This window comes from Bos mutus, chromosome 15 (assembly GCF_027580195.1).
Source record: "Bos mutus isolate GX-2022 chromosome 15, NWIPB_WYAK_1.1, whole genome shotgun sequence".
NCBI classification, from domain to species: domain Eukaryota; kingdom Metazoa; phylum Chordata; class Mammalia; order Artiodactyla; family Bovidae; genus Bos; species Bos mutus.
Genome location: NC_091631.1, coordinates 467,986 through 493,124, shown reverse-complemented (window position 1 = coordinate 493,124; position 25,139 = coordinate 467,986). Strand labels below are relative to the sequence as shown.

The following is a 25,139-nucleotide window of genomic DNA, read 5'->3' as shown; positions in this document are numbered from 1 at the left end:
CGGCCCTGGGGAGGGAGGGGAGGTGGGCTTTCTGTACCACTCAAGGCGAGGCCGGCCCTGGCGAAGGGGTGGGGGGCTTACTGCACCACTCAGGGCCAGGCCGGCCCTGGGCAGAGGGCATGGGGCGCGTCAAGGGCCTTACGAGGCTCTCTGCTGGGAGACGCGGCCAGGATAGACAGAATCAGGAGGGTGGTCCTCTGGTCCACTCTGGCTGGACAGAGCTGGGCGACGTCTCCTAAGGTGAAAACATACTTCACCTGCAAAGAGAATGGGTTCTGCAGTAAGAGTACGGCAAAGGAAAACGAACTCTAGCGGGATGAAGGCGGCGTCAGCGGAGTTCTCTTTTTGTCCTGTTAATTAAACAATTGTCTTTTTCCTCCGAAACAAGACACGGCCATTGGAAAAACTCAGCCACTGCCTAAACTAGGGTGACCACATAGTTGTATCATCTCCCTCCAGATACTCCTGCGAGTCAAAGGGGCGCTGGCCAGCAGGTACACTGTGATAACAGGGATGAGCTCGGTGCTCCCGAGCAAACAGGAACACGGAGCAGCCGACTCACAATCCCGCCACCCACAAGACACCATCCTTGTTTTTCTGGATGACTTTCTTTTCCAAGTATTGTTATGGTCACAGGGCTTCATGCTTGCGTTTCTCCCACACTTACCAATCACACTAGGTTGAAGGTCGCAGTTCTAAATTTCAACATCAGGCATTCTTTCATGTCAATGTAGACAACAAATATGTTTGACAAATACACAAAAGTATGCTAAAAATCAAGAATGTCGTCAAAGCTTACCACGCTATCACCATGTGTCTACGTGACCGAATCCTTTGCTGTCTGCATCGTCTCCGACGCACAGCCCTGCACCCTGGGACAGCGCTCTGCCTCCTCAGAAGGGTCGTGCAGGACGAGGGGGCATAGAGCCTGCTACACACTTTAAATGCACTTTCAAATCGTCCTCCTGGTTAGCTTACTAGTAAGATTCCTCCTGGAACTCACTAAAACCTCAAGGCACCATTACTGTGTCTTTATTGAGGATGTTCAGCATAATACTTAAGCAACACTGTTTTAATTATTCAATCATAAAAATACAAGGGTGATATTAACTAAACAGTAAAATGTTAAATAAAGACCTTTTAGAGTAAGAAAGCTAATAATGATATGTGTGCTTAGAGAGACCTGAACATACTGTATCTCAGTGGACTGATGGAATATTTGAATTATATTTAAATAAGAGTGAAATAAATAATATATATACGGGAAACTTCTCCATATATTTTGACTGAAGGGTAGATTTTGGTGACATATTGAACAGGAAAAAAAGTCTTACTAAGGCAAACTCCCTGGTCATATTACACGTTTTTCTTAGACTGGGTAGGGAATCCCAGACCTATCAACAGAGAAAGACCCTCCAGAGAAGCGCTGGGTCTCGGCCACTCTACACACTGTGGCCTCTGACCCAAAACACCAGGGTTCCTATTGATTAGGATAATTCTAATTACTGAACTGGGAGCGTATTGATGTCTCAGCACAAAGGTTCTCCTCCTCCAAAATATCCAAACATAACCATCGACCCCCAGCTTCAAGTGCGAGGGGGAACTGAACTGAACAGGGGGGAACAGGAGCTGCACAAACAGATGAGGAAAATGGCCAGTTTCAGCTGAGTGATAACCTAGCCTGAAAGGCCCTTACTGGACAGTGTCAGATGCCAGAACCAGAATCACCAATGTTTTGCTGACAGCCAGCCACTTGGATGAGAAAATAGGCCCCGTGTGCAAAGACTCAAAGGCACCTCTTCAAGATACAATTTCTAAAGCGGGTGCATGTCACACACTCTCACTGCTCCTGGGGCAGGAATTTCTCCAGCTTTCAAACATCTCTTCTTGTTTCACATGTGACCTGGGAACTGTTCTATAGTTTGATGTTCAAACCACTCAGCAGACACAGTAGACAATCTTAAAAAACACCAAACTCAAGCCCAAAGAAGCAAGAGTACTCTCTTCTCACCTGTTACTTCTGAGCTCACAACACACACTGTGTTCTCCCTATTGGATCAGGAATCTCACAGGACCCAACTGGGAGAAGCATTTGCCATCATTTCCCCCAGGTAGTAAGTGAGAAGAAAATGAATAGGTCACCAGTAAAAAATTCTAGAAAAGAAGAGTAAGCACCAGGCTAGGAACACCTTCTCCTGTTCACGGTGCTGCACACACACCACAGAGGCACTCACAGCCCTGCCGGCGCGGGAGGAGGAGGGTGGGGGGACGGCAGCCACTCACCATCAGGTCTTCTCTCATCCGGCCCGGCCCGTCCTCCTTCAGGATGATGTCGGAAAGGTGGCGCACGCAGGTGGCAAGCACATCCTCAGACGCCTGCACCAGTAACTCCTGTGGCAAGTCAAAGGTCACCTCTGAGGGGCGCCAGGCATCCAGCAGACTGCCCATGGCATACAACTCGCACAGAAGAAATGCTATGGCCTCCAAATGCATAAACTGGAAGCCATGAAAAATCCGAGCCATCATGTTTTTGCATCTTTGCTCTTTCTTTTAGCGACCTGGCAATACGAACTGGTTAAGTGGAATTCACAAAGAATATGTATACTCTTTCAAATACACTCTACATACTACATTTTGTATACGTATACATATTTTATATATAAAAGTCTTCTGCATATGTAAAGTCTTTCTTTCTACGTTTGCTCTATAAGAGGGAAAGACATCTACTCAGGAAGGTCTAGAGCCCGAATTTCTAAGAGATCTGTAACAGCAACGCTCCTCCAATGACAAACACATTGCAATTCTTCCAGCATATGTAGACAGTGAATTAACTGCTGTACTAAAGAGTGTATTTTAAATAAACAGACTAAAAAAAAAAAAAAAAAAGTTGTTATCCTCCTGGAATGTATTCATTCAAGACAAGTTTTCAGAGTCTCTTGTTAGTGAAAGTGACTTCCAGGGGTCCCATCTCCAGCCCACGCACCTCACCGCCCACAACTGGCTGCAGAGGGTCTCAGCTGCTCCCTATGACCTGGGTGTCACTAACACCCAGGCCAAGCCGAGCGGCTCCACAGTGTGACGGCCACCACACTGTCAGATAGTCACTGCCTTTTATATCTTCAGTTTACTTTTAACTGGAGGACGATTACTTTACAGCACTGTGATGGTGTGTGCCATGTATCCGCGTGAACCGGCCACAGGCTCACATGTGTCCCCTCCCTCTGAGACTTCCCGTGCACCCCCCTCCCCTCCCACCCCTCCAGGCGGCCACAAGCACACGCTCTGGGCTCTCTGCACCACAGAGCAGCTCCCCCTGCTGTCCATTCCACACACGGTGGTCTCCACGCTCAGCGCCGCACTCTCACGCCCTCCCACCCTCTCCCTCTCTCAGGGTCGTATGTCTGCGTCTCCTTTGCTGCCCTGTAAATGGCATCATCAGTACCATCTTCCTAGATTTTACTTTTTTTCTCAAGTGCACACAGAACATTCTCCGGGAGAGATCACATCCTGGGCCATAAATCAAACATTGGTAAATTTTTAAAAAGTGAAATCATTTCAAGCATCTTTCCTGACAATGCTCTGAGATTAGATATCAGTAACAGAGGGGAAAAAACTATAAAAAATACAAACACATGGAGGTTAAACTATGCTTCTAAATAACCAACAGATCACTAAAATAATCAAAAAGGAAATCAAAATATGCTTAGAAACAAATGACATGAAAACACGATGACTCAAACCTGTGGGAGGCAGCAAAAGCAGGGGTGGGAAGGCAGTTTATAGCAGCACAAGCCCACCCCAAGAAACAAGAGATACATCAAGCAAGTAACCTAACCTTACACCTACAGCAACTACAAAGAGAACAAAAAAAAAACCCCAAAGTTAGTAGAAGAAAGACATTATAAAGATCAGAGCAGAAAGAAATGAAAAAGACATAAAGGAGACTATAGCAAAGATGAATAAAACTAAAAGCTGGTGCTTTGAGAAGATAAACAAAATTGACAAACACCAAGGCTCATCAAGAAAAAAAGGGAGAAGACGCAAATGAATAAAATTAGAAATGAAAAAGTTACAACAGACAACAGAAATACAAAAGATTCTAAGAGACTACTATGAGCAACTACATGCCAATAACATGGAGAATCTGAAAGAAATGGACAAACTCTTAGAAAAGTATAACCGTCCAAAATGGAACCAGGAAGAAACAGAAAATATGAACAGACCAATTACAAACATGGAAATCAAAACTGTAGTAAAAAAATCTTCCAATAAATAAAAGACCAGGACCAGATGGCCTCACAGGTGAATTCTACCAAAATTTAGAGAAGAGCTAGCACCTATCCGGCTCAAACTCTTCCAGAAAATTGCAGAGGAAGGAAAACTCCCAAACTCACTCTATGGTATCAAAATCAGACAAATATACCACAAAAAAACAAAGTTATAGGCCAGTATCACTAATGAACATAGATGCAAAAATCCTCAACAAAATTGTAACTAACAGAATCCAACAGAACATTAAAAGGATCATATACCATGATCAAGTGGACTTTATCCCAGGGACTCCAGGATTCTTCAATACATGCAAATCAATCAATGTAATACAAAATATTAACAGATTTAAAGATAAAAACCAAATGATCATCTCAATAGATTCAGAGAAAGCTGTTGACAAAATTCACCACCCATTTATGATAAAAACTCTCGAGAAAGCATGGTGGTGGTGGCTCAGTTGTGTCTGACTCTTGAGATCCCATGGACTGTAGCCCATCAGGCTCCTCTGTCCATGGGGTTCTCCAGGCCAGAATACTGGAATGGGTTGCCATTTCCTTCTCCAGGGGATCTTCCCAACCCAGGAATCAAACCTGGGTCTCCTGCATCTGCAGGCAGATTCTTTACCAACTGAGCTACAAGGGAAGCCCAAAAGTAAGCACAGATGGAACATACATCAACATAATAAAGGCCAGATATGATAAACCCATAGAAAATACTATTCTCAATGATGAAAAAAAAGCATTTCATCTAGAATCAGGAACAAGACAAGGGTGCCCACTCTGCCACTATTAGTCAACATACTTTTGGAAGTCCTAGCCACAGCAGTCAGAGAAAAAAAAGAAATAAATAAAAGGAATCCAGATTGGAAAAGAAGTAAAAACTTTACAGATGACATGATTCTTTACATAAAAAACCCTAAAGATGCCACCACAAAATTACTAGCACTAATCAATGAACACAGTAAAGTCGCAGAACACAAAATTAATACACAAATCTCTTACACTCCTATACACTGACAATAAAAAATCAGAAGGATACTCACTTCTGTTTCAGGACTTACTCTACCACGGAATTACCTGTTAACATGTGGGTCTCCCCCACTGCGTGGCAGGGGCCTTAGGAATGGGCAGTCTGACCATCACCCCAGGTAGCGCCCAGCAGCTCAACCACAAGGCGGTACTCAAAGTTTGCCAAACTGCTGGCAAATCACCATCACAACCCAGACTTCTGCAGCTGACGTGGCCTGACGCGTGTGCACGCTCCTGCTGCTCTCTACAGATCAATAGCACAACCTGGAGCTTCTGGAATGCACGTGCTGTGTCCCAGTCATCTGGGTCCCCAGGCCCCGGCTGCTACTGAGAGGAAGACTTCAGAGGCTGGTGAGCTGCCGGTCAGCCCGCCCACCTGCCCGCCTCGGGCTCTGTCCCCACAGGCGCTCCCTGCCTCCAGCTCTGCCCTGAGCACTCCCGCTGATCAGAGCCGTGTCCAGAGGCGAGTCTGTCTGGTCTAGGCAGACCTCAGAACGCTTTTTCTTCAGTTTCCCAAAGTCTGTCTCCTTGCAATTTCCACCTACTGGTCCAAACCGGTCCTAAGTGACCGAGTCACTCTGACTGTCGTCTGGGTCTCCGGTCGCATGTGCATGCAGCCAGGCCGACTGCTGCCACACGCTTCCTCCTCCAGCTGCACACGCCAGGCCCCTCAGCAGCCCCGGCTAGCCTGCTCTGACCCCTCGCTGCCGCTCACCGGGTCTCACCCACCCTGCTCTGATGGCTGTCCTGAGACAGAGGACGGGGCACTGGTCTCAGACTCACCCAGTGCAGACAGCAAGACCACACCTCTGCTGCAAACCCAGGCGCCACTCACAGCGTCCACGCCTGCGCCCACTGCTGACTGCAGCTCCACAGCAGCGTCAGCTCACGGCCGCTGACAGAGCAGCCACGCCCACAGTCCTAGCCTCTGGCTCGGTGGTCGTGGCTTTGGTACCTGTTTTTCTCCATAAAACACAGGATATTGATTTATAGACGAAGAAGAAACAGAGGTATGGCTCTGGTCACCTGGATGGAAATCACCCCCAGCTCCTGGGACGTATCGGGCCTCAGTCCCTTGTCCACCATGCTGTGGGGGCAGAGCCAAAACCCTGCCTTCTCCTAACACAGCAGTGAGCTCCACACTCTTCCAGTCTCGTTTCTACATGAGAAGAGAACTCAGCCTTCCCCACAGACGAACAAGGACCCAGCTTACTGTTCTGAGCACCGGGGCCTGTGGCTGGCAGACAGCGCGTCCTCTCAGCCCGGGTCCGCCCAGGGCAGACCCTCCTCCAGCCAGGGCTGGGGACCCGGGGTCTGAGCCACAGGCCTGGCTCCACACCAACAAGCAATGCGCCTCGGACGCCAGCAGGATGGCACCCTCAGCACTGGCCACAACAAGCAAGGCGCCTCGGACGCCAGCAGGATGGCACCCTCAGCGCTGGCCACAACAAGCAACGCGCCTCGGACGCCAGCAGGATGGCACCCTCAGCGCTGGCCACAACAAGCAACGCGCCTCGGACGCCAGCAGGATGGCACCCTCAGCGCTGGCCACAACAAGCAATGCGCCTCGGACGCCAGCAGGATGGCACCCTCAGCGCTGGCCACAACAAGCAACGCGCCTCGGATGCCAGCAGGATGGCACCCTCAGCGCTGGCCACAACAAGCAACGCGCCTCGGACGCCAGCAGGATGGCACCCTCAGCGCTGGCCACAACAAGCAACGCGCCTCGGACGCCAGCAGGATGGCACCCTCAGCGCTGGCCACACACGCCCCGCTTTCCCTGTGGCACTCTTCCCTCATTATCATCTTTTTGTTTTGTTTTTACCTGTTTTCTGTTATTCACACATGCTGCCTACTTAGGGAATGTTCCTTATTTAAAAGGTTTTCACACACTTTCTTGGATCAGAGATAAATGGTTAGAAATAAAATAAAAGAAGTATTTCTTTTCACCAAGAAGTGTCAAAAAGTTTAGTAAGGAAAATCCCAGACACAGAAAGAGCTGGGCATTTTTAAAATTAAGTAAATTTCAACCTGCTCATACCCTAAGCAAAAAAGTTACACTATGCTGCCTTACTATACCTGTTAACTTATGAGGGAAGGACTTTTTAAAAGGAGCTTATACAAGAAAAGGAAGCATAGGAAGGTGGCAGGTAGCTCAGATGAAGCAATAATGTTTTTATTCTAGGAAATGTAAATATATTGGTTGGCCATAAAGTTCGTTTGGGTTTTTCCATAAGATGTTACATAAAAACAAGAGCAAACTTTCTGGCCAACTCAATATTTCGGCAATTATCTAATTTCATTATTTAGATAATTCATAATTATCTAAAATCATTATTAATAACCCCCAGTCCTATACTGCTTCATCATGATTAGCACTGTTTGGAAGTGTAATCCAGGCATACCTAGTGGCTCAGACGGTAGAGAATCTACCTAAAAAGTGGGAGACCCGGGCACGATCCCTGGGTTAGGAAGATCACCTGGAGAGGGAATGGCTGCCCACTCCAGTATTTTTACAGAGAATTCCATGGACAGAGAAGCCTGGCGGGCTACAGTCCTCGGGATTGCAGTGAGTCGGACGTGACTGAGCAACTAACACTTTCACTTTCTTAACTTTCAGGAGTATATTTCATGACAAAAACTGAATATATGGTAATAAGATGACTCATTAGAGATACTGAAATGGAGAGCACTCAGAAGTTAACCTCTTCCGACACTGCAGAGCTAGTGAATGATGGCTGAGATTAGCTGCCAGTGTCGGTGAGAAGTAAACCTTGGAGGTTTTCTCTGACCTTGTTTATTTGGAGGCGTCTGCAGTTTCTTTCCTGCTTCCCAAGCACTGACAAGGAGGTATCCTGGGTGTCAGGCAGAGGAGAGTAGCATATGTCATACTGAGGGGGCCAGAGACTTGCACCACAGAGATAAAGTACTCTGCTGTGTTAAAAGCAGATACTCTGAATAAGTGAATCTGTTGACATTTTCTCATAAGAAAATGTTCCATATTCTAGTTCCATACTTATGCTCTTTTGAAAAGTTTTGAGACAGAAAGCTTGATATCATCTCATGTCTTTGAGGCTTATAGTCAATTTGAATAGGAGCAAATTAATCTCATTTAAAAATTATATTATTCAGCATTAGCATGGATAATAATATTTATTTTGCTTACATGTAAAAATTAGGCAGTTTTACTCCATGTACTCTGTCTTAAAGCATATTCATGTATTTAAAAAAAAGAAGTTAACCTAATCCCCCGTCTCCCACAGAACACTGGTCTGTGAGGGAGCTTCCAGAGGGCCTGTCAGCAGGAAGCGCTGGTACCAGAGACATTAGGGGGAAATAACACAGAGATCTACCAAAACCTTCTGGCCTGGTGGGGGAGCCCCGACCAGGAGGAGAGCGCTTACACACCCTGGGAGGGAGGGGGAATTGAGGCAGGAGGGGCCACCAGGCTACTGCGAGCACCCAGCCTGAGAGGATGAAGAGACAGCCTTGCAGCTTCCATCTTGGGACCAGGGGCCCAGCAAGCGGGCCTCCTAGAACACATGGAAGAACCGTACAAGAAAGATCTTAATGACTCCAATGACAATGATCGTATCACCACTCACCCAGAGTCGGACAGCCTGGAATGCAAGTCAAGTGGGCCTGAGGAAGCATTACTACAAAGCAAGCTAGTGGAGACGATGGAATTTGGGCTGAGCTATTCAAATTCTAAAAGATGATGCTGTGAAAGTGCTGCACTCAATATGCCAGCAAATTTGGAAAACTCAGCAGTGGCCACAGGACTGGAAAAGGTCAGTTTTCATTCCAATCCCTAAGAAAGGCAATGCCAAAGAATGCTCAAACTGTTGCACAATTGCACTCATCACACACGCTGGCAAAGTAATGCTCAAAATTCTCCAAGCTAGGCTTCAACAGTATGTGAACCAAGAACTTCCAGATATTCAAGCTGGAGATCAAATTGTCAACATCTCCTGAATCATAGAAAAAGCAAGAGAATTCCAGAAAAACATCTACTTATGCTTACTAGAGAAGGAAATGGCAACCCACTCAGTATTTTTGCCTGGAGATTCCCATGGACAGAGGAGACTGGTAGGCTACAGCCCACAGGGTTGCAAAGAGTCAGACATGACTGAGCGACTTCACTCACTCATGCTTTATTGATTACGCTAAAGCCTTTGACTGTATGGATCACAACAAACCGTGGAAAACTCTTAAAGAGATGGGGCTACCAGACTACCTGACCTGCCTCCTGAGAAACCCGTATACAGGTCAAAAGGCAACAGTTAGAATCGGACATGGAACAACAGACTGGTTCCAAATTGGGAAAGGAGTATATTCCAAGGCTGTGTATTGCCACCCGGCTTATTTAATTTATATGCAGAGCACACCATGCCAAATGCTGGGCTGGATGAAGCACAAGCTGGAATCAAGACTGCCAGGAGAAATATCAATAACCTCAGATATGCAGATGACACCACCCTTATGGCAGAAACTGAAGAAGATCTAAAGAGCCTCTTGATGAAGGTGAAAGAGGAGAGTGAAAAAGTTGGCTTAAAACTCAACATTCAGAAAACTAAGATCATGGCATTTGGTCCCATCACTTCATGGGCAAACAGACAGGGAAACAATGGCAATAGTAACCGACTTTATTTTCTTAAGCTCCAAAATCACTGCAAATGGTGACTGCAGTCATGAAATTAAAAGACGCTTGCTCCTTGGAAGAAAAGCTATGACAAACCTAGACAGCATACCAAAGAGCAGAGACATTACTTTGCCCACCAATGGTCCGTATAGTCAAAGCCATGGTTTTTCCAGTGGTCATGTAGGGATGTAAGAGTTGGACTATAAAGAAAGCTGAGAGCCAAAGAATTGATGCTTTTGAACTGTGGTGTTGGAGAAGACTCTTGAGAGCCCCTTGGACTGCAAGGAGCTCCAATCAGTCTATCCTAAAGGAGATCAGCCCAGAATATTCATTGGAAGGACTGATGTTGAAGCTGAAACTCCAATACTTTGGCCACCTGATGTGAAGAGCTGACTCATTTGAAAAGACCCTGATGCTGGGAAAGATTGAAGATGGGAGGAGAGGGGACGACAGAGGATCAATGGTTGGATGGCATCATCGACTCAATGGACATGAGTTTGAGCAAGCTCCAGGAGCTGGTGAAGGACAGGGAAGCCTGGCGTGCTGCAGTCCATGGGGTCGCAAAGAGTCGGACACGAACCAGTGACTGAAGTGCGCAGGATGCATGCTTCCTAGAAGACAGACAGAACCAAGGAGGTGACCTCCTGAAGGTGCTGTGTCTTTAGCAGCCAAGGTCTCCTTGGGAAATGTCAACTGCTTGTCAGATGGGTGCTTCCTTAGAGACCTAACTGCCCTTCCAGGCTGGCTGAGGAGCACGCCCCAGCCTCAGGGCAGAGCGCTGTCTCCACGTGGACGGCGACAGCCGCACACGAGTCTGTAGTGTACCTGCTCCTCCGCTGGTGTCCCTGCAGTTGCCCGGCACAGGCTTTGTAAAGTGTCAACAGCTGGGGAGATCAACATTGTCGACCAGCAGAATCCATTCAGCTTTTTCTTGAGAACATCTAAAAAGAGTCAATTCCCTCCAGGTTTTTAACTCTCAAAATAAAGTGAGAGGCAAGCCTTTTCACGACTCCCCGGCAGACACTCACCTGCTACCATGTCCCGGGTGCTCTGAGGAAGGTGCTTGGCGATGTGCCGGATGACACACAGGATGTGCCCCAAGGTGTCTTCACTGGGGCTCTGCTGGCTGGGGAGAGGGCGGAGAAGAGTCAGCGCAGAAGCCCGGGAGGCACTGCTGCCCACACAGCACTCTTCTTCAGGATTATGGAGGGAAGGGGGGCCTGGTCCACAAGCCAAGCGGGGGAACGCGACGGCACCTACTGTACTTGGACAATCAAAGCTTAACAGTGATTCCATTTTCCCTCTTGGTTTTTACACCAGAATTTAAAGGAAAGACACATGTACACAAACAGCTATGAGAGGGCCCACTTCCTCAAGACACAAGCCCTGTGTCCAGGACTCCCTCATGTCTGGTGGCAGCTCCGTGACAAGCGTGCGAACCTGCTCATCCTCTCCCAGGCCTCGATGACAGTGGAGTAGTCCGGCATGGGCGACGCGCCAGCCACCTTGGCGAGCAGCATCCAGGCGGGCGCAGAGTGCTCCTTTTCCGTGTGGGAGAGCACGTTGTTTACAAAAGTGGGGGAGAATCTATCTTTCCGGGACCAGATATGAAAAGCCTTGTTTAAATAGCAGCTGGAAAAGAGACAGAAAGCAGGACTGTGACTGTGAGTACACCAGCCTCCGACCACCCCTCAGTCCAGGGTACGGGCTTCTGCAGCAGCCTCTCCTCCAGCACAGCAGCCACACAGGGGTTCCTGCCCAGGGGCACGTCTGATACCAACCAAGGTGTCCTTCCAAATGCTACGACACCAAGTAAGGTATATTACCCACCTCCTCCCCAAAGTTTTTACTTTTAAAGGGAGGAATAAAGTTTCAGAATACACGTGAAAGTGAAGCTGCTTAGTCGTGTGCGACTCTTTGTGACCCCTCGGACTGTAACCTACCTGGCTCCTCCCTCCATGGGATTCTCCAGGCAAGAGTACTGGAGTGGGTTGCCATTTCCTTCTCCAGGGGATCTTCCTGACCCAGGGATCAAACTTGGGTCTCCCGCATTCCAGGCAGACGCTTTAACCTCTGAGCCACCAGGGAAGAATACACGTGAGACCCTCTAAAACTTGTATGTACACATATGTGGTAGGATGCCAATAATACATACACCCAGAGCTTATGAGGTTTTAGTGACAAAACACGTACACAATGCCCTTTTTCAATGGAAGGACTGGAGAGAAATAACATCCCAGAGGTGAAATATGGTGGTATTAAAGGAGCTCAACTTTGCTATGACCTGTCAAAACCACGCAGAATTACATATTTCAAACTCTTCTAAAAGAAAACAAAAAACTCTTCTGATATGTTAAAGTGTCTGTGTGTGTCACTGCTGCTTTTAGACCATTTCTTGCTTTATTTTTTCCCATAGCAGTGAGTGACATATGACTCATGAGACTAATGTAACATTTTATATTTAAGTGGAAAAACAAATACATTCCTTCCGCAAGTAATTTCTTCTACTGCTAGGAACGCACGCGCGCACGCACACACACACACACACACACACTCAGATTAGCAAAACTTTTTCATTAAATGAAAAAAAACAATTCTCAAAGCGTGCAGAAGGTGACTACAAGACAATAAACACACCCATACACAGTAAGCATATGCATATAAATGAATGGTTTGCATTTATAAATTAGCTTTTATCTAAAAAATCTATCTAGAGTTTTACTGCAAATGACTAACATGATTCAAACCTGACTGCTGTCCAAAACCAAGATACAGTGACTTGACAAATATTTTTAAAATTTATCTACAAGAATCACACAGAATATTAAATGACATTTACTACAAGAAGCCAACAGAATGGGAAGAAGTGTCCTCTGAACTTAAGAGTTTCAAGAGCTCAAATCCAGCTCCTCTGGAGGGTGGTCACACATACCCTCCACCAGCGCTGAGCTCTCCCCAAAGGCCCCCTGACTGGACCCAGTCAGTATCAACCCACTGCAGTCACAAGAATGCAGCTCAGCAAACACCACCTGGGCTTCCTGAAAAGCACAGCTGGCTGCTAGCCTGAGACCCACCCAATGCACCCTCGGGGCCCCTCTCCCTTACACTGCAGTCCACTGTCTCACCGGTACACTAATTCCTGTGCGTCTATCACGCCAGATGCTGACGCTGAGAAGCTCTGTTCCACATCCTCTGCTCCAATCTACAGCCGAGCCTGGTGACTCCCTCCACCACCAGAAGTGCCAAGAGCAGGCATTTAAAGCAGGGCTCCAGGCACAGCACTCCCCTGCCCTGGCTGGCCCCAACTCTGCTTGCGGGCCAGAAATCCCCCAGCAGCCCTGTCATTTAGGATCTGAGAGGTGCAGGCCTCAGTCTTTGTGCTGCCATTTCCTGCCTGGAGACCCTCACCATCAGGCCGGTCTAGCTCATCTCAACTCTTTCCACCTCCAGAGATGACTGCAGTCATGCCACCATCAACAGGAAGCCACTCTAAGCCAGACAAAGAAAAGGAGATAGAAACCATATAGGGGAAAGAAAAAAACAGAAAAGAAACTTCTAGGAATTATCCGGGAAAACATCTACATAGCCTACAGGATATCTATAGGAAAAGATCTATAGGAAAAACCTATATAACATCTATAGGAAAAAATTCTTTTTTTTTTTTTTTTTTAAATTTTATTTTATTTTTAAACTTTACAAATTGTATTAGTTTTGCCAAATATCAAAATGAATCCACCACAGGTATACATGTGTTCCCCATCCTGAACCCTCCTCCTTCCTCCCTCTCCATACCATCCCTCTGGGTCGTCCCAGTGCACTAGCCCCAAGCATCCAGTATCATGCATCGAACCTGGACTGGCGACTTGTTTCATACATGATATTATACATGTTTCAATGCCGTTCTCCCAAATCTTCCCACCCTCTCCCTCTCCCACAGAATCCATAAGACTGTTCTATACATCAGTGTCTCTTTTGCTGTCTCGTATACAGGGTTATTGTTAGCATCTTTCTAAATTCCATATATATGCGTTAGTATACTGTATTGGTGTTTTTCTTTCTGGCTTACTTCACTCTGTATAATAGGCTCCAGTTTCATCCACCTCATTAGAACTGATTCAAATGTATTCTTTTTAATGGCTGAGTAATACTCCATTGTGTATATGTACCACAGCTTTCTTATCCATTCATCTGCCAATGGACATCTAGGTTGCTTCCATGTCCTGGCTATTATAAACAGTGCTGCGATGAACACTGGGGTACACGTGTCTCTTTCCCTTCTGGTTTCCTCAGTGTGTATGCCCAGCAGTGGGATTGCTGGATCATAAGGCAAAGTTGCCATCCATTTATTTCCTGTAGTCCTTAAAAACAGAAGAACATGTTTCACACTAAAGCTCTGCAATCCTGTACACCAGAGAGGCAGCCCCACTCATGCTGCGAGCTGGTCCACGTCCTCTTGGCTCCTGTTTGCTAGATGAGCTTCAATAATTTCCGCAAAGAGATTCCTCTTCAGCAGATTATATGCCAGAGGTAAAAGCTGGCCAGCAACTTTATGAAAATAGTGGGAGCCATGGCAGAAGAGGTCCAGCCCCAGCTCCAGCCCCATCCCATAGTCGCACTCATCGTTAGCAAACTGCACATAGGTCATCATCTCCTGGACGGGGGCAAAGGCCTGCAGTCTGTCGGCGTCGCTTGGGGCCTCCACAATTGTCCCGCAGATTCTCCTGAGGCTGGCATCCGTTTCAGGGAGCTCTCTGTATCCAACATCATTTTTATCCACTGGGACAACCAAGCCTGCCCCATGAAAGGTCTTTGTCACCACTTTCTTGTCTCTCTGCTTCATCCTCACAGTTCTCTGCTCCAGGGAGAACCCCAGTTCTCTGGCTGCTTCTGTGAGTTTCTCATCTATGGTTTTCAAGAGACTAGTTTTCTTCTTATCTTCTTTAAGTTTTTTCATCAAAAATGATTTGACTGCAGCAAACACATTATCTCCACTTTGAACAATTATACAATTTTTCTTTGCTTCGTTTGTACCGACAAATACAGGAAGTTCATCAGGAGAATCCCTGAAATACCCCATGTGGAATTGAGTTTTACTGTCTCCAATAATAATGGTATGGAACTCAGGAGGATCATAGTAAAATCTCCAGTGAAGATTAAAATTCAAGCTTGCTGATTTTTTCTTTATGTTTTCCGGCAAGGATATCATAAGGACCCACTAATCGAAGTCCAAGGCTTGCAGATAGTGAATCAGCTGGCTGTTCAGGGTCAAGTCCTTTGCAGAACCTCCAGAAGTGGTAGAAATCTTCAGGCAGAAGAAGCCTGTAATGGCTTTCCACCTCTTTTCGAAGGTCACTGGGCACGTCAGCTTCATAGGACTTACTCTTCTTCACATCGACCGGTTTTTCACACTGCGGCCCCTCTCCGCAGAGTCTATGCTTCGCGCCACCGCCCACCATCCTGCAGCAAGAGGGTGCAGTGCCAGCCGGTCCCCGGAAAAAATTCTTAAAAAATCCATTAACCATAAAGAAAACCACTAACAAACCGAACTCATCAAAAGACACCATTAAGAGACTAAAGACACAAACACTGGGCTGGAGGAGAGGAATCTGTGATGCACACAACAGTGTTTCTACACATTTGAACGCTTTTGGGTGAACAAGCAAAAGAGCAACAGACAGCCTGATTAAAAACCCGGGCACGATATCTGGGCAGGTAATACACATGTGAATATCTAGATGCTAATCCAGCTATGAAAGGGGCTCAACTGCATCAGTCACCATGGCAGTGCAAATTAAGACCATCAAGAAATACAAGCACTGGCCACCAAAATGACTAAAAAGAAAGACCGAGGGCACAAAGACAGGGAGCAACTGCAGCTCTCAGAAGTGCTTCTAGCCCGGCACCACCACTCTGGAGCGCTGTCTGCGGTGACTTAAGGGAGGACAAGAGCACACCCAACAGCACTGCTCCTGGGGACAGGCGCAACAGAGATGTGCACCAAAGACATGCCCAGAAGAGTCCCAGCATTTCCCCTCACGATGGAAAACCGGAAATGATCCATCATCAGCCAGCAGTCGACAGGATACATCAACTGTGGCTTCTTCATGTGCGACACACAGGCAACAATGGCAGTGGATGAGCTACAGCTGCACAGCCACCTGAGTGGGCCTGGCACTTCTTTGAGTGGAAGGAGTCAGACCCACAAAGAGCAGAGACCACATGATCCGCTCATGGGAAGAGGAAACCACACCTGGTGCTGGAGTCAGCGGCACCGCCTCTGAGGCGAGACGGAGAACACCGGAGGGAGAGGGCGGGTGCTCCCCGGCCGAGCAAGGCTCTGCCTCTGGACCCAGGGGCACACCCACACAGGCCGCATCTTCTGTGCTGCAGCAGCTTCTTTACCCACTGAGCCAAAAAGAGCAGGCGTGGAAGGCGAGGGAGTGGAAGGCTGTGGCTGAGCCACGACACACGCTGGGGCTCTCAGCTTCCGGCCAGGGACGAGGCTTGAGTGCTCAGAGCTTTTGTGCAATCAAGTTTTACTAAAGTATAAAGGAGACAGAGAAAGCTTCTGACATAGACATCAGAAGAGGGCAGAAAGAATACCCTCCTGCTAGTTTTTAGCCGGATGTTATATAGTGACTGCTGCTGCTGCTAAGTCGCTTCAGTTGTGTCCGACTCTGTGCGACCCCAGAGACGGCAGCCCACCAGGCTCCCCCGTACCCGGGAATTCTCCAGGCAAGAACACTAGAGTGGGTTGCCATTTCCTTCTCCAATGCATGAAAGGGAAAAGGGAAAGTGACATGACTCTTAGTGACCCCATGGACTGCAGCCCACCAGGCTCCTCCGTCCATGGGATTTTCCAGGCAAGAGTACTGGAGTGGGGTGCCATTGCCTTCTCCTAACTTGAAGACAGAGTCTGGGGTAAATGCATAGTACGTTAGCATAGCTTAAGATAAACGTTTCCATAAAAAAAAATGCATTGGTTAACTCAAGATTTGAGAAAAGTTAAGTTCAGATGGAACCAGGTGTCATTATGGCAACACAGTATTTTAAGAGAAACCTCTTTTTAAATCTGTACAGAGAAGGAAAAAAAATATCGCTAGTTTGTTTCCTCCTGTAGCTTAAGAGAGAGATAAAACAATGTCTGACACTTGCAGCCTATTTCCTCCGTTTGGAGACCCCTGGCCTTCCTGCCTGTTACCCTCTCAGGAGAAAGGGAAAGATATACCCAATTGAATGCAGAGTTCCAGAGACTATCAAGGAGAGATAAGAAAGTCTTCTTAATTGAACAATGCAAAGAAAGAGAGGAAAAAAACAGAATGGGAGAGACTAGACATCTCTTCAAAAAACTGGAGATACGAAGGAACTATTTCATGCAAAGATGGGGACAATAAAGGGCAGAAACGATAAGGACCTAATGGGAGCAGAAAAGATTAAGAAAAGGTGGCAAGAATACACAGAAGAACTATACAAAAAAGGTCTTAATGATCCAGATAACCACGGAGGTGTGGTCACTCTCCTTAGAGCCAGACATCCTGGAGTACAAAGTCAACTGGGTCTTAGGAAGCATCACTACAAACAAACCTAGTGAAGGTGATGAAATTCCAGCTGAGCTATTTCAAATCCTAAAAGATGATGTTCTGAAAGTGCTGCACTCTACGCCAGGCAGCTTGGAGAACTCAGCAGTGGCCACAGGACTGGAAAAAGCCAGTGTTCATTCCAATCCCAGAGAAGGGCGACACCAAAGAATGTTCAAACTACCGCACAATTGTGCTCACTTCACATGCTAGCAAGGTAATGCTCAAAATGCTTCAAGCTAGGCTTCAGCAGTATGTGAACCAAGAACTTATAGATGTACAAGTTGGGTTTAGAAAAGGCAGAGGAACCAGAGATCAAATTGTCAGCATTTGTTGGATCACAGAGAAAAAAGCTAGGAATCCCAAAAAAACATCTACTTCTGCGTCACTGACACTGCAAAAGCCTTTCACTGTGTGGATCACAACAAACTGTGGAAAATTCTTAAAGAGATGGGAACAGCAGACCACCTTACCTGTCTCCTGAGAAACATGTATACAAGTTAAAAAGCAACACTTAGAACCTTACATGGAAAAAACAAATGGTTCTAAACTGGGAAAAAGAGTACGACAAGGCTGTGTATTGTCACCCTGCTTATTTAACTGCTATGCAGAGCACATCATGCGAAATGCTGGGCTGGATGAATCCCAAGCTGGAATCAAGCCTGCCGGGAGAAATATCAACAACCTCAGATATGTAGATGGTACCACTCTAATGGCAGAAGATGAAGAGGAACTAAAGAAGAGCCTCTTGATGAAGGTGAAAGAGGACACTGAAAAAGCTGGCTTGAAATTCAACATTCAAAAAACTAAAATCATGGTATCTGGTCCCAACGCTTCATGGTAAACAGAAGGGGGAAAAGAGGCAGCAGTGACAGACTTTATTTTCTTGGCTCCAAAATCAATGCAGATGGTGACTTCAGCCATGAGGTTAAAAGACCCTTGCTCCTTGGAAGGAAAGCTATGATAAACCTAGACAGTGCATTAAAAACCAAAGAAATCATTTTGCTGAAAAAGGTCCATATAATCAAAGCTATGGTTTCTCCATAGTCATGTATGATTGTGAGAGTTGGGCCATAAAGAAGGCTGAGCACCAAAGAATTGATGCTTTTGAACCGTGCTGCTAAAGAAGACTCTTGAGAGTCCCTTGGACTGCAAGGAGATCAAACCAGTCAATCCTAAAGGAAATCAACCCTGAATATTCATTGGAAGGACTGATGCTGAAGCTGAAGGTCCAATACTCTGGCCACCCGATGCAAAGAATGGACTCACTAGAAAAGACCGTGAACCTGGAAAAGATTGAAGGCAGGAGGAGAAGGGGACGACAGAAGACGAGATGGCTGGATGGCATCACAACTTGATGGACGTGAGTCTGAGTGAGCTCCGGTAGAGGGTGAAGGCCGAGGAGGCCTTGTGCACTGCCATCCGTGTGTTTGCTGAGAGTCAGGCATGACGTAGTGACTGAACAACAACATTATGACACTGACCCTGTTACTCTTCCCACTGGATGCTGATTCCTCTACACCCGCACAGAAACAAGTAGGGAGGTACTTCTTGCACAGTAAAGCAAAGAAAGGAGAACACAGGCAAAGGAGCACAAAGGCCAGCTGCTAGATTCCTGCAGTAAACTAACACCGATCAGTGCAGTGCCACCTCATCACTGCACTGCTCCCTGCACAGCGAACACCAACAAATATCCAACGGAAAGAACACTGTGGTGTGATTAAGTCATCAATCCAACAAAATGTCAGAAAAAGTCTAATGTGTCCTAATTAGGAAGTCATCTACCACAACTGGTACTGTGGAAAGTTAATGTCGATACAGTAAATCCATTAATGCTTTCTACTACATATTAAGACATCAATTCTAAGCTGGGGAACACTCAGAAAGGCAAAGGAAGGCTTCACAAAAACTGTCACCACAAAAGCTAAGAGACTTGAACTAGGTCAACAGAAAGAGACTAAGATTGAGCCTTTGTATATCAAGCAATTTGGAGAGCTGATTTTCCAGTATCAACCCAGGAACTGATAATCAAGGCCCATCCACGAGGACACGCAGCTGCCCAGGAAAAGCGTACCCCAGCTTCCGGCTGTCCGTGTCCAGCAGCGTCAGCAGCGCCCAGGCAAGCGCCTGGCCGCCGTCTGCATCGTGGCCCTCGCTGTGGTGCTGGATGCTCTGCAGCAGGAGCCGGTCCAGGCACTCCAGGGCCTTGTCCTGCACGCTGCTCTCGTCGTCCGTCACGGCTGGGACCACGCCCCCCAGCCAGGCCTTCTGTATCTGCACACACTGCGGCTGGGCCTGAGGAGTCCAAGTCAGCAAGTCATAAGGGTGCAAGCACAGGTCGGGGCAGCTGTGAGCCCTGTTTTAGGACGTGTTATTTGTAGTTCCAACACAATGACAAACAAATCCTAACAGTGGAAAAATGCCAACCCTCCAGATACAAGTGAAAACCAAGGTCAAGCTCCAGTTACTATAAAGCAGAGCATACTGACATTTTAGACTTAAAGTGATTATCTATCACTGGTAGTAAAGCAGTACTTTTTTGGAATAATTCAAGATCTAGAGAAAAAATATCTACCTCAAGGAAGAATCAGAAAAGATGCTAATGAAGAAAGTCAAACCAGGCATTGCTTAAAGTCTTCTACCGTGAAATAAGAAAAAATACTTTAAAAATTCTTCAAAAACTAGCTAGCTGGTGGAAGTAAACTGCACGTAGGATCAGTGGGTCTGCTCCTTTGGCAGTATCACCTATACAGGTTTCAATGGACAAAAAGTGATGTAGGCCTCTGGCCTAACCAAACAGATTTTAAACTTCACATTTCTGTGTGAGATGCATGCTATTAGCGTTTTCCAGCACTAGTCCGCATGACACATGCATATTTAACAGGAAATGCGATCCAGCACAAGCAGTGGAGAGACTCCTCTCTGTACACTGCTGGGGCCACGGCAGCTAGGGAGGGTTTCTAACGGGCGCGCCATCATTAGGCTGGGTTATCCTGACGGAGAAGGGCACCTCAGATACACTGCGGCCGGCCTCACCAGGAGCAGCTCGGTGAGAGACTGCAGGGCCTGCTTGCGGACAGACACCGCGACGTCCCGGCAGCGATCCTGCAGGATGCTGAGCTCGTCCTGCAGACCCTCGACGTCGCAGTGCTTTAGGAGGTTCACCAGGACCTAGAAGGTACGCGGGTCACACCGAGGGGCGACACAGGCACTGGTCAGCACAGACTGCACACGAACAATTCCTTCAAGTTCCTGACTCTCTCATTTTTGAGATCACAGATCTGTCACTCCTCCCAGTAACATCCCACCTCTTAGAATCTGAGGAAATTTAAGACCTCTCTGGAGAAAATCTGACATATAGTTTACATCAACATGTACGCAGAAACCATTTCAGGGGTTTCATGAACCCTATCAAAATCCATCTGTGGCCCCCAGGTTAAGAATCCCTACTCTAAAAAAACAAATTAAGGATCTAAAATTGTGGTTCCTAGGAAGCCAGCAATCCAGCAGGCCACTTAAGAACAGAGGATCCTTCAGTTCATCTGCGTAATTCCCGTTTACCAGGGACAAGGTGAACTAGCCTCAAGTGAAATGTGAGTACTGAGCATGACAGAAGTTTTTAAAACAGTCTCTTGCACCTTCAAGCTGTTAGTGCTTCAAAAGAGGGTATGAAAAGAATGTCCAGAAAAACACACCTGGACCGCAGACTTCCTGACGCTGGTCTTCTCGTCGCCGACCCTATTCCTCAGTGACACCAGGAAACCCATTTCTGCAGAGGAAACACCAAGAAGTCATTACAGCCTGAGGCCAGCAGAGCCCCAGCCTCTCAGCACACACTCCTGAGAGCATGCACCGATCCAAAACTGGCTAGTTTGCTGGTTTTAAATCATAAGAAACCACAGCATGAAATCATGTAGAAAAAGAAGAAAATTCACATAATTACCTATTATTTGATAGGTACAATAACGCAGAAGTAGTAGTAGGCAGAGTAGTAACATTTCAAAAGAGTATAAATTCTGGAAAATTAAGCTTTAAACTGGGCTCCTAAGACTAAAATTCTGAATGAATTTATTTAGATTTTTTCATTCTATTTACTCCAAATGGGAAGATGTAAACCATTGGGTGTTTTAAAGACTAAGTAAGACAATACAGAACAGGAGTTTTAAAACCATCTCATCAAGAGTCCCTTTACACTATTAGATATTACTGAAGACTCATAAGAGGTTTTTTTTTTTTTTTCCAAATAAATGTGGATGATAGCTTTTAACATGAATTAGAAACTTAAAATGAGAATTATAAAAAGATTTAGTAATTCATCTTAAGATACCAAATAAATGGCATACACTTTAACTGAAAAATAAAGTAGTGAAGAGAATGGCACTGATTTACATTTTGCAAACTCTTTAATGTCAGACTTAAATGACAGCTGGGTTGTCATCTCTGCTTCTATCTGCTTTTGCCTGTCTGGGACCTCTGTCTGCAAAACTCCAAAGTACACTTTTGAGAAAACCAGAGAGTAAAAGGTAACTGATGTCTTAATATTACTATGAAAACTGTACTAACTTCAAGGGCCCACTGAAGGAGGCTTAGGGACCCCAAACCACACTTGAGAAATGCTGATGCACAAGAAAGAACAGTAGAAAATAAAACAATATGGAAAACAATAAAGAAAGTCAATGAAATCAAAGTAGGTTATTTAAGATCAACCAAACTAATATTTTCCTAGACAGAAAATAACAGATGAGTCTAACTGCTAAAATCAGGAATGAAGGAGGGACAAGGTTATGAATACTATGAACAGTTTTATGCTAACACATTTAAGTAACCTGGATTAAATATCTACATATTATTAAAGACGTACATTAGGAAAACTAACTCAAGGAGAAACAAAGACTGAATACACAGTAACAAGTAAAGGGACTGAACTAGTAAGCAAAATATTTCGCACACATGCACAAAGGGTCAGGACCAGATGGCTCTACTGGAGTCTGTCAACTATTAACAAAAACACCAATTAACAAAAATTAGTAACAATGATTCCTAAACTCTTTCAAAAAACTAGAATCCCTATATCACTTTCCACCTCCTTCTATGAAGCCAGTATTATCCTGAAAGCAAAACAAGACAAAATAGCTCAAGAAAACAACAGACCAAAATCTCTTGTGAATACAGACATAAAATCCTCAGCAAGGGCCTTCCCTTGGGTCCAGCAGTGCAGACTCCAAGCTTCCCAGGCAGGGGACACAGGTTTGTTCCCTGGTCGAGCAGCCATATGCCCCGTGGTAGGGCCAAAAAATTAAAAATTAAAAAAAAAAATCCTCAGCAAAATATTAGCACATTAACCCAGCAAAATACAAAAGGGATTATACTCCATGCTTGGGATTTATCCGAGGACATGGGAAGATCATTCACTGTGATATGCCATCACAGAACAGAGGACCAAGGCCACATGATCATCTCCATAGATGCAGAAGTGGTGCGTGCAAAATCCTACACCCGTTCACGATAAAAGCAGTCAACAAAGTCAGAAAACAGAAAACTTCCTCACAGTGATAAAGGTCATCCTGAAGCAACGCAGAGCTAGCACCACACTCAACGGGAAAGACAAACGAAAGACATGGGTGTCTACTTTCCCTACTTCAACTCCACTAGCAGTCCCAGCGGGGAAAACAGGCAAGAAAAAGAAACAAAGGCATTCAGATTAGAAAAAAGAAGTAACTGTTCTCACAGATGGCATGATCTGATAGGTAGAAAATCTTAAGGAATCTCATACACACACACACAAAACCTTTTAAGGCTGGTAACTGATTTACCAACATTGCAGGATACAAGATCCATCATTAAAATCAGTTGTATAAACTATCAATAAGCAATCAAAATGAAATTAAGAAAGCAATTTCACTTAAAATAAAGAGAATAAAATACTTAGGAATAAGTGTAAACAGCAAGAGTTACACACTGAAAACTACAAAACATCACTGAAACGAATTAGAGGAGACCTAAATATAGAAAGGCATCCCTTGTTCATGGGCTGGAAAGCTTAGTATTTTTACAGTGGCACTATATCCCACATTGGCATTCCCTGGTAGCTCAGCTGGTAAAGAATCCGCCTGCAATGCAGGAGACCCCGGTTTGATTCCTGGGTCGAGAAGATCCCCTGGAGAAGGGAAAGGAGACCCACTCCAGTATTCTTGGGCTGCGCTTGTGGCTCAGCTGGTAAAGAATCTGCCTGCAATGTGGGAGACCTGAGTTCGATCCCTGGGTTGGGAAGATTCCTGGAGAAAGGAAAGGCTACGCACTCCAGTATTCTGGCCTGGAGAATTCCACGGACTGTATAGTCCAATAGGTCAGAAAAGAGTTGGACAATTTGATATTTACATTGAAAGATGGATCCCTAACTCACATCATAAGCAAAAATTAACTCAAAATTGAACCAAGACCAAAATGTTAAGAGCTCAAACTATAAAACTCTTAGAACACCATCAAGAAAGTGAAAAGATAACCCTAAGAATGAGAAAAACAGGTGTGCAAATCATATCCGAAAAAGATCTGGATGTAGGAAATATGAACTTTTACCTCAAAAATCAAAAGATAAATGGACATGGGTTGTTTCCATGTTTTGGCTACTGTGAAGGATGCTTCTACAAACATCCTCATACCATGTGGTGCGTGAGTGCGGATGTTGTGTATGAGTGTGTGTATGGATTCACTCTTTTCTTCCCTTGTGGTTGCACACTAAGGAGTGGAACTTCTGGGTCATGTGGTGACTCTACGTCTAACATTTTGAGGAAACGCCAGAATGAACGAACACACAAAATGTGGTCCATCCATACAAGGGACTATATTCAGCCATAAAGAGGAACAGAGTACTGATACAGTACTACACACCTCACCGTGGATGAACCTTGAAAACAGATGGCAAAGCAGTTGTCTGCACAAGGCTGCATGTTCTAGGGTTGCACTTGTGTGAACTGTCCAGAACAGGAGGATCCACAGACAGGGGGAGCACAGGGGCTGACTGCTCGTGGGGATGAGGTTTCCCACTCAGTTAATGAGAAGCTTCTGGAAGTTGATTACACAAATTTATGAACCACTAACAACCACTGGATTCAACATACTTTTAAACAGTGACTTTTATGAATTATCTCTCAAAAGAAAACACACCAACACCGGTACTTATTAGCACAGTATCTGGCGTGTAGTAACTATACAAATGTTTTAACGTACAGTTAATGCCAACAACACAAGTCATTTTAGTTTATCAAAAATAAGGTGGGAACATGGGCTCTTTACATCTGCCAAGCTCTTACCATTTAGAAGCATAATTAAAGCGACACAGTGGTGTTTGGAAGCGTCTGTGCAACAGTGAGAGTCCATTGTCGGATTCTGAGGTGGAGGAGAAAGACTTGTGCTCTTCTACTCCTCCAAGAACACCAAAATTGCGACTAGTTGCTGAACAACCATCGACAGGAAAATGTTGGATCTCACCAAAAAAAGATACCCCCACGTCCCAGGGCAAAGGAGAAGCCCTAACAGGATGGCAGGAGGGGCGAAACTGCGTTTAGAATCAAACCTCATACCCACCAGAGTCACTCAGAGGGTGCAAACAGAACCCTGTCT

The 25,139-nt window shown here is 45.8% G+C and overlaps 2 protein-coding genes across 3 annotated transcripts in view; both read right to left on the bottom strand.

Annotated features, from left to right (window-relative positions):
• NCAPD3 (non-SMC condensin II complex subunit D3) overlaps positions 1-25,139 on the bottom strand; it is a 61,368-nt gene that overhangs the window by 15,868 nt on the left and 20,361 nt on the right. For both annotated transcript variants that reach the window (XM_070383254.1, XM_070383253.1), the window contains 8 exons: positions 21,215-21,288; positions 20,556-20,690; positions 19,594-19,814; positions 11,383-11,574; positions 10,971-11,068; positions 10,768-10,883; positions 2,284-2,391; positions 143-257 (listed from right to left, as the gene is read on the bottom strand). In XM_070383254.1, the coding sequence (XP_070239355.1) occupies positions 143-257; positions 2,284-2,391; positions 10,768-10,883; positions 10,971-11,068; positions 11,383-11,574; positions 19,594-19,814; positions 20,556-20,690; positions 21,215-21,288 (1,059 nt within the window). The remainder of the gene's footprint in view (positions 1-142; positions 258-2,283; positions 2,392-10,767; positions 10,884-10,970; positions 11,069-11,382; positions 11,575-19,593; positions 19,815-20,555; positions 20,691-21,214; positions 21,289-25,139) is intronic.
• LOC102265645 (histone PARylation factor 1-like) lies at positions 13,902-17,845 on the bottom strand. The gene is given in 2 exon segments (XM_070383255.1): positions 13,902-15,125; positions 15,127-17,845. Coding segments are annotated over 2 exon segments (1,296 nt in total). The 5' UTR covers positions 15,666-17,845; the 3' UTR covers positions 13,902-14,368.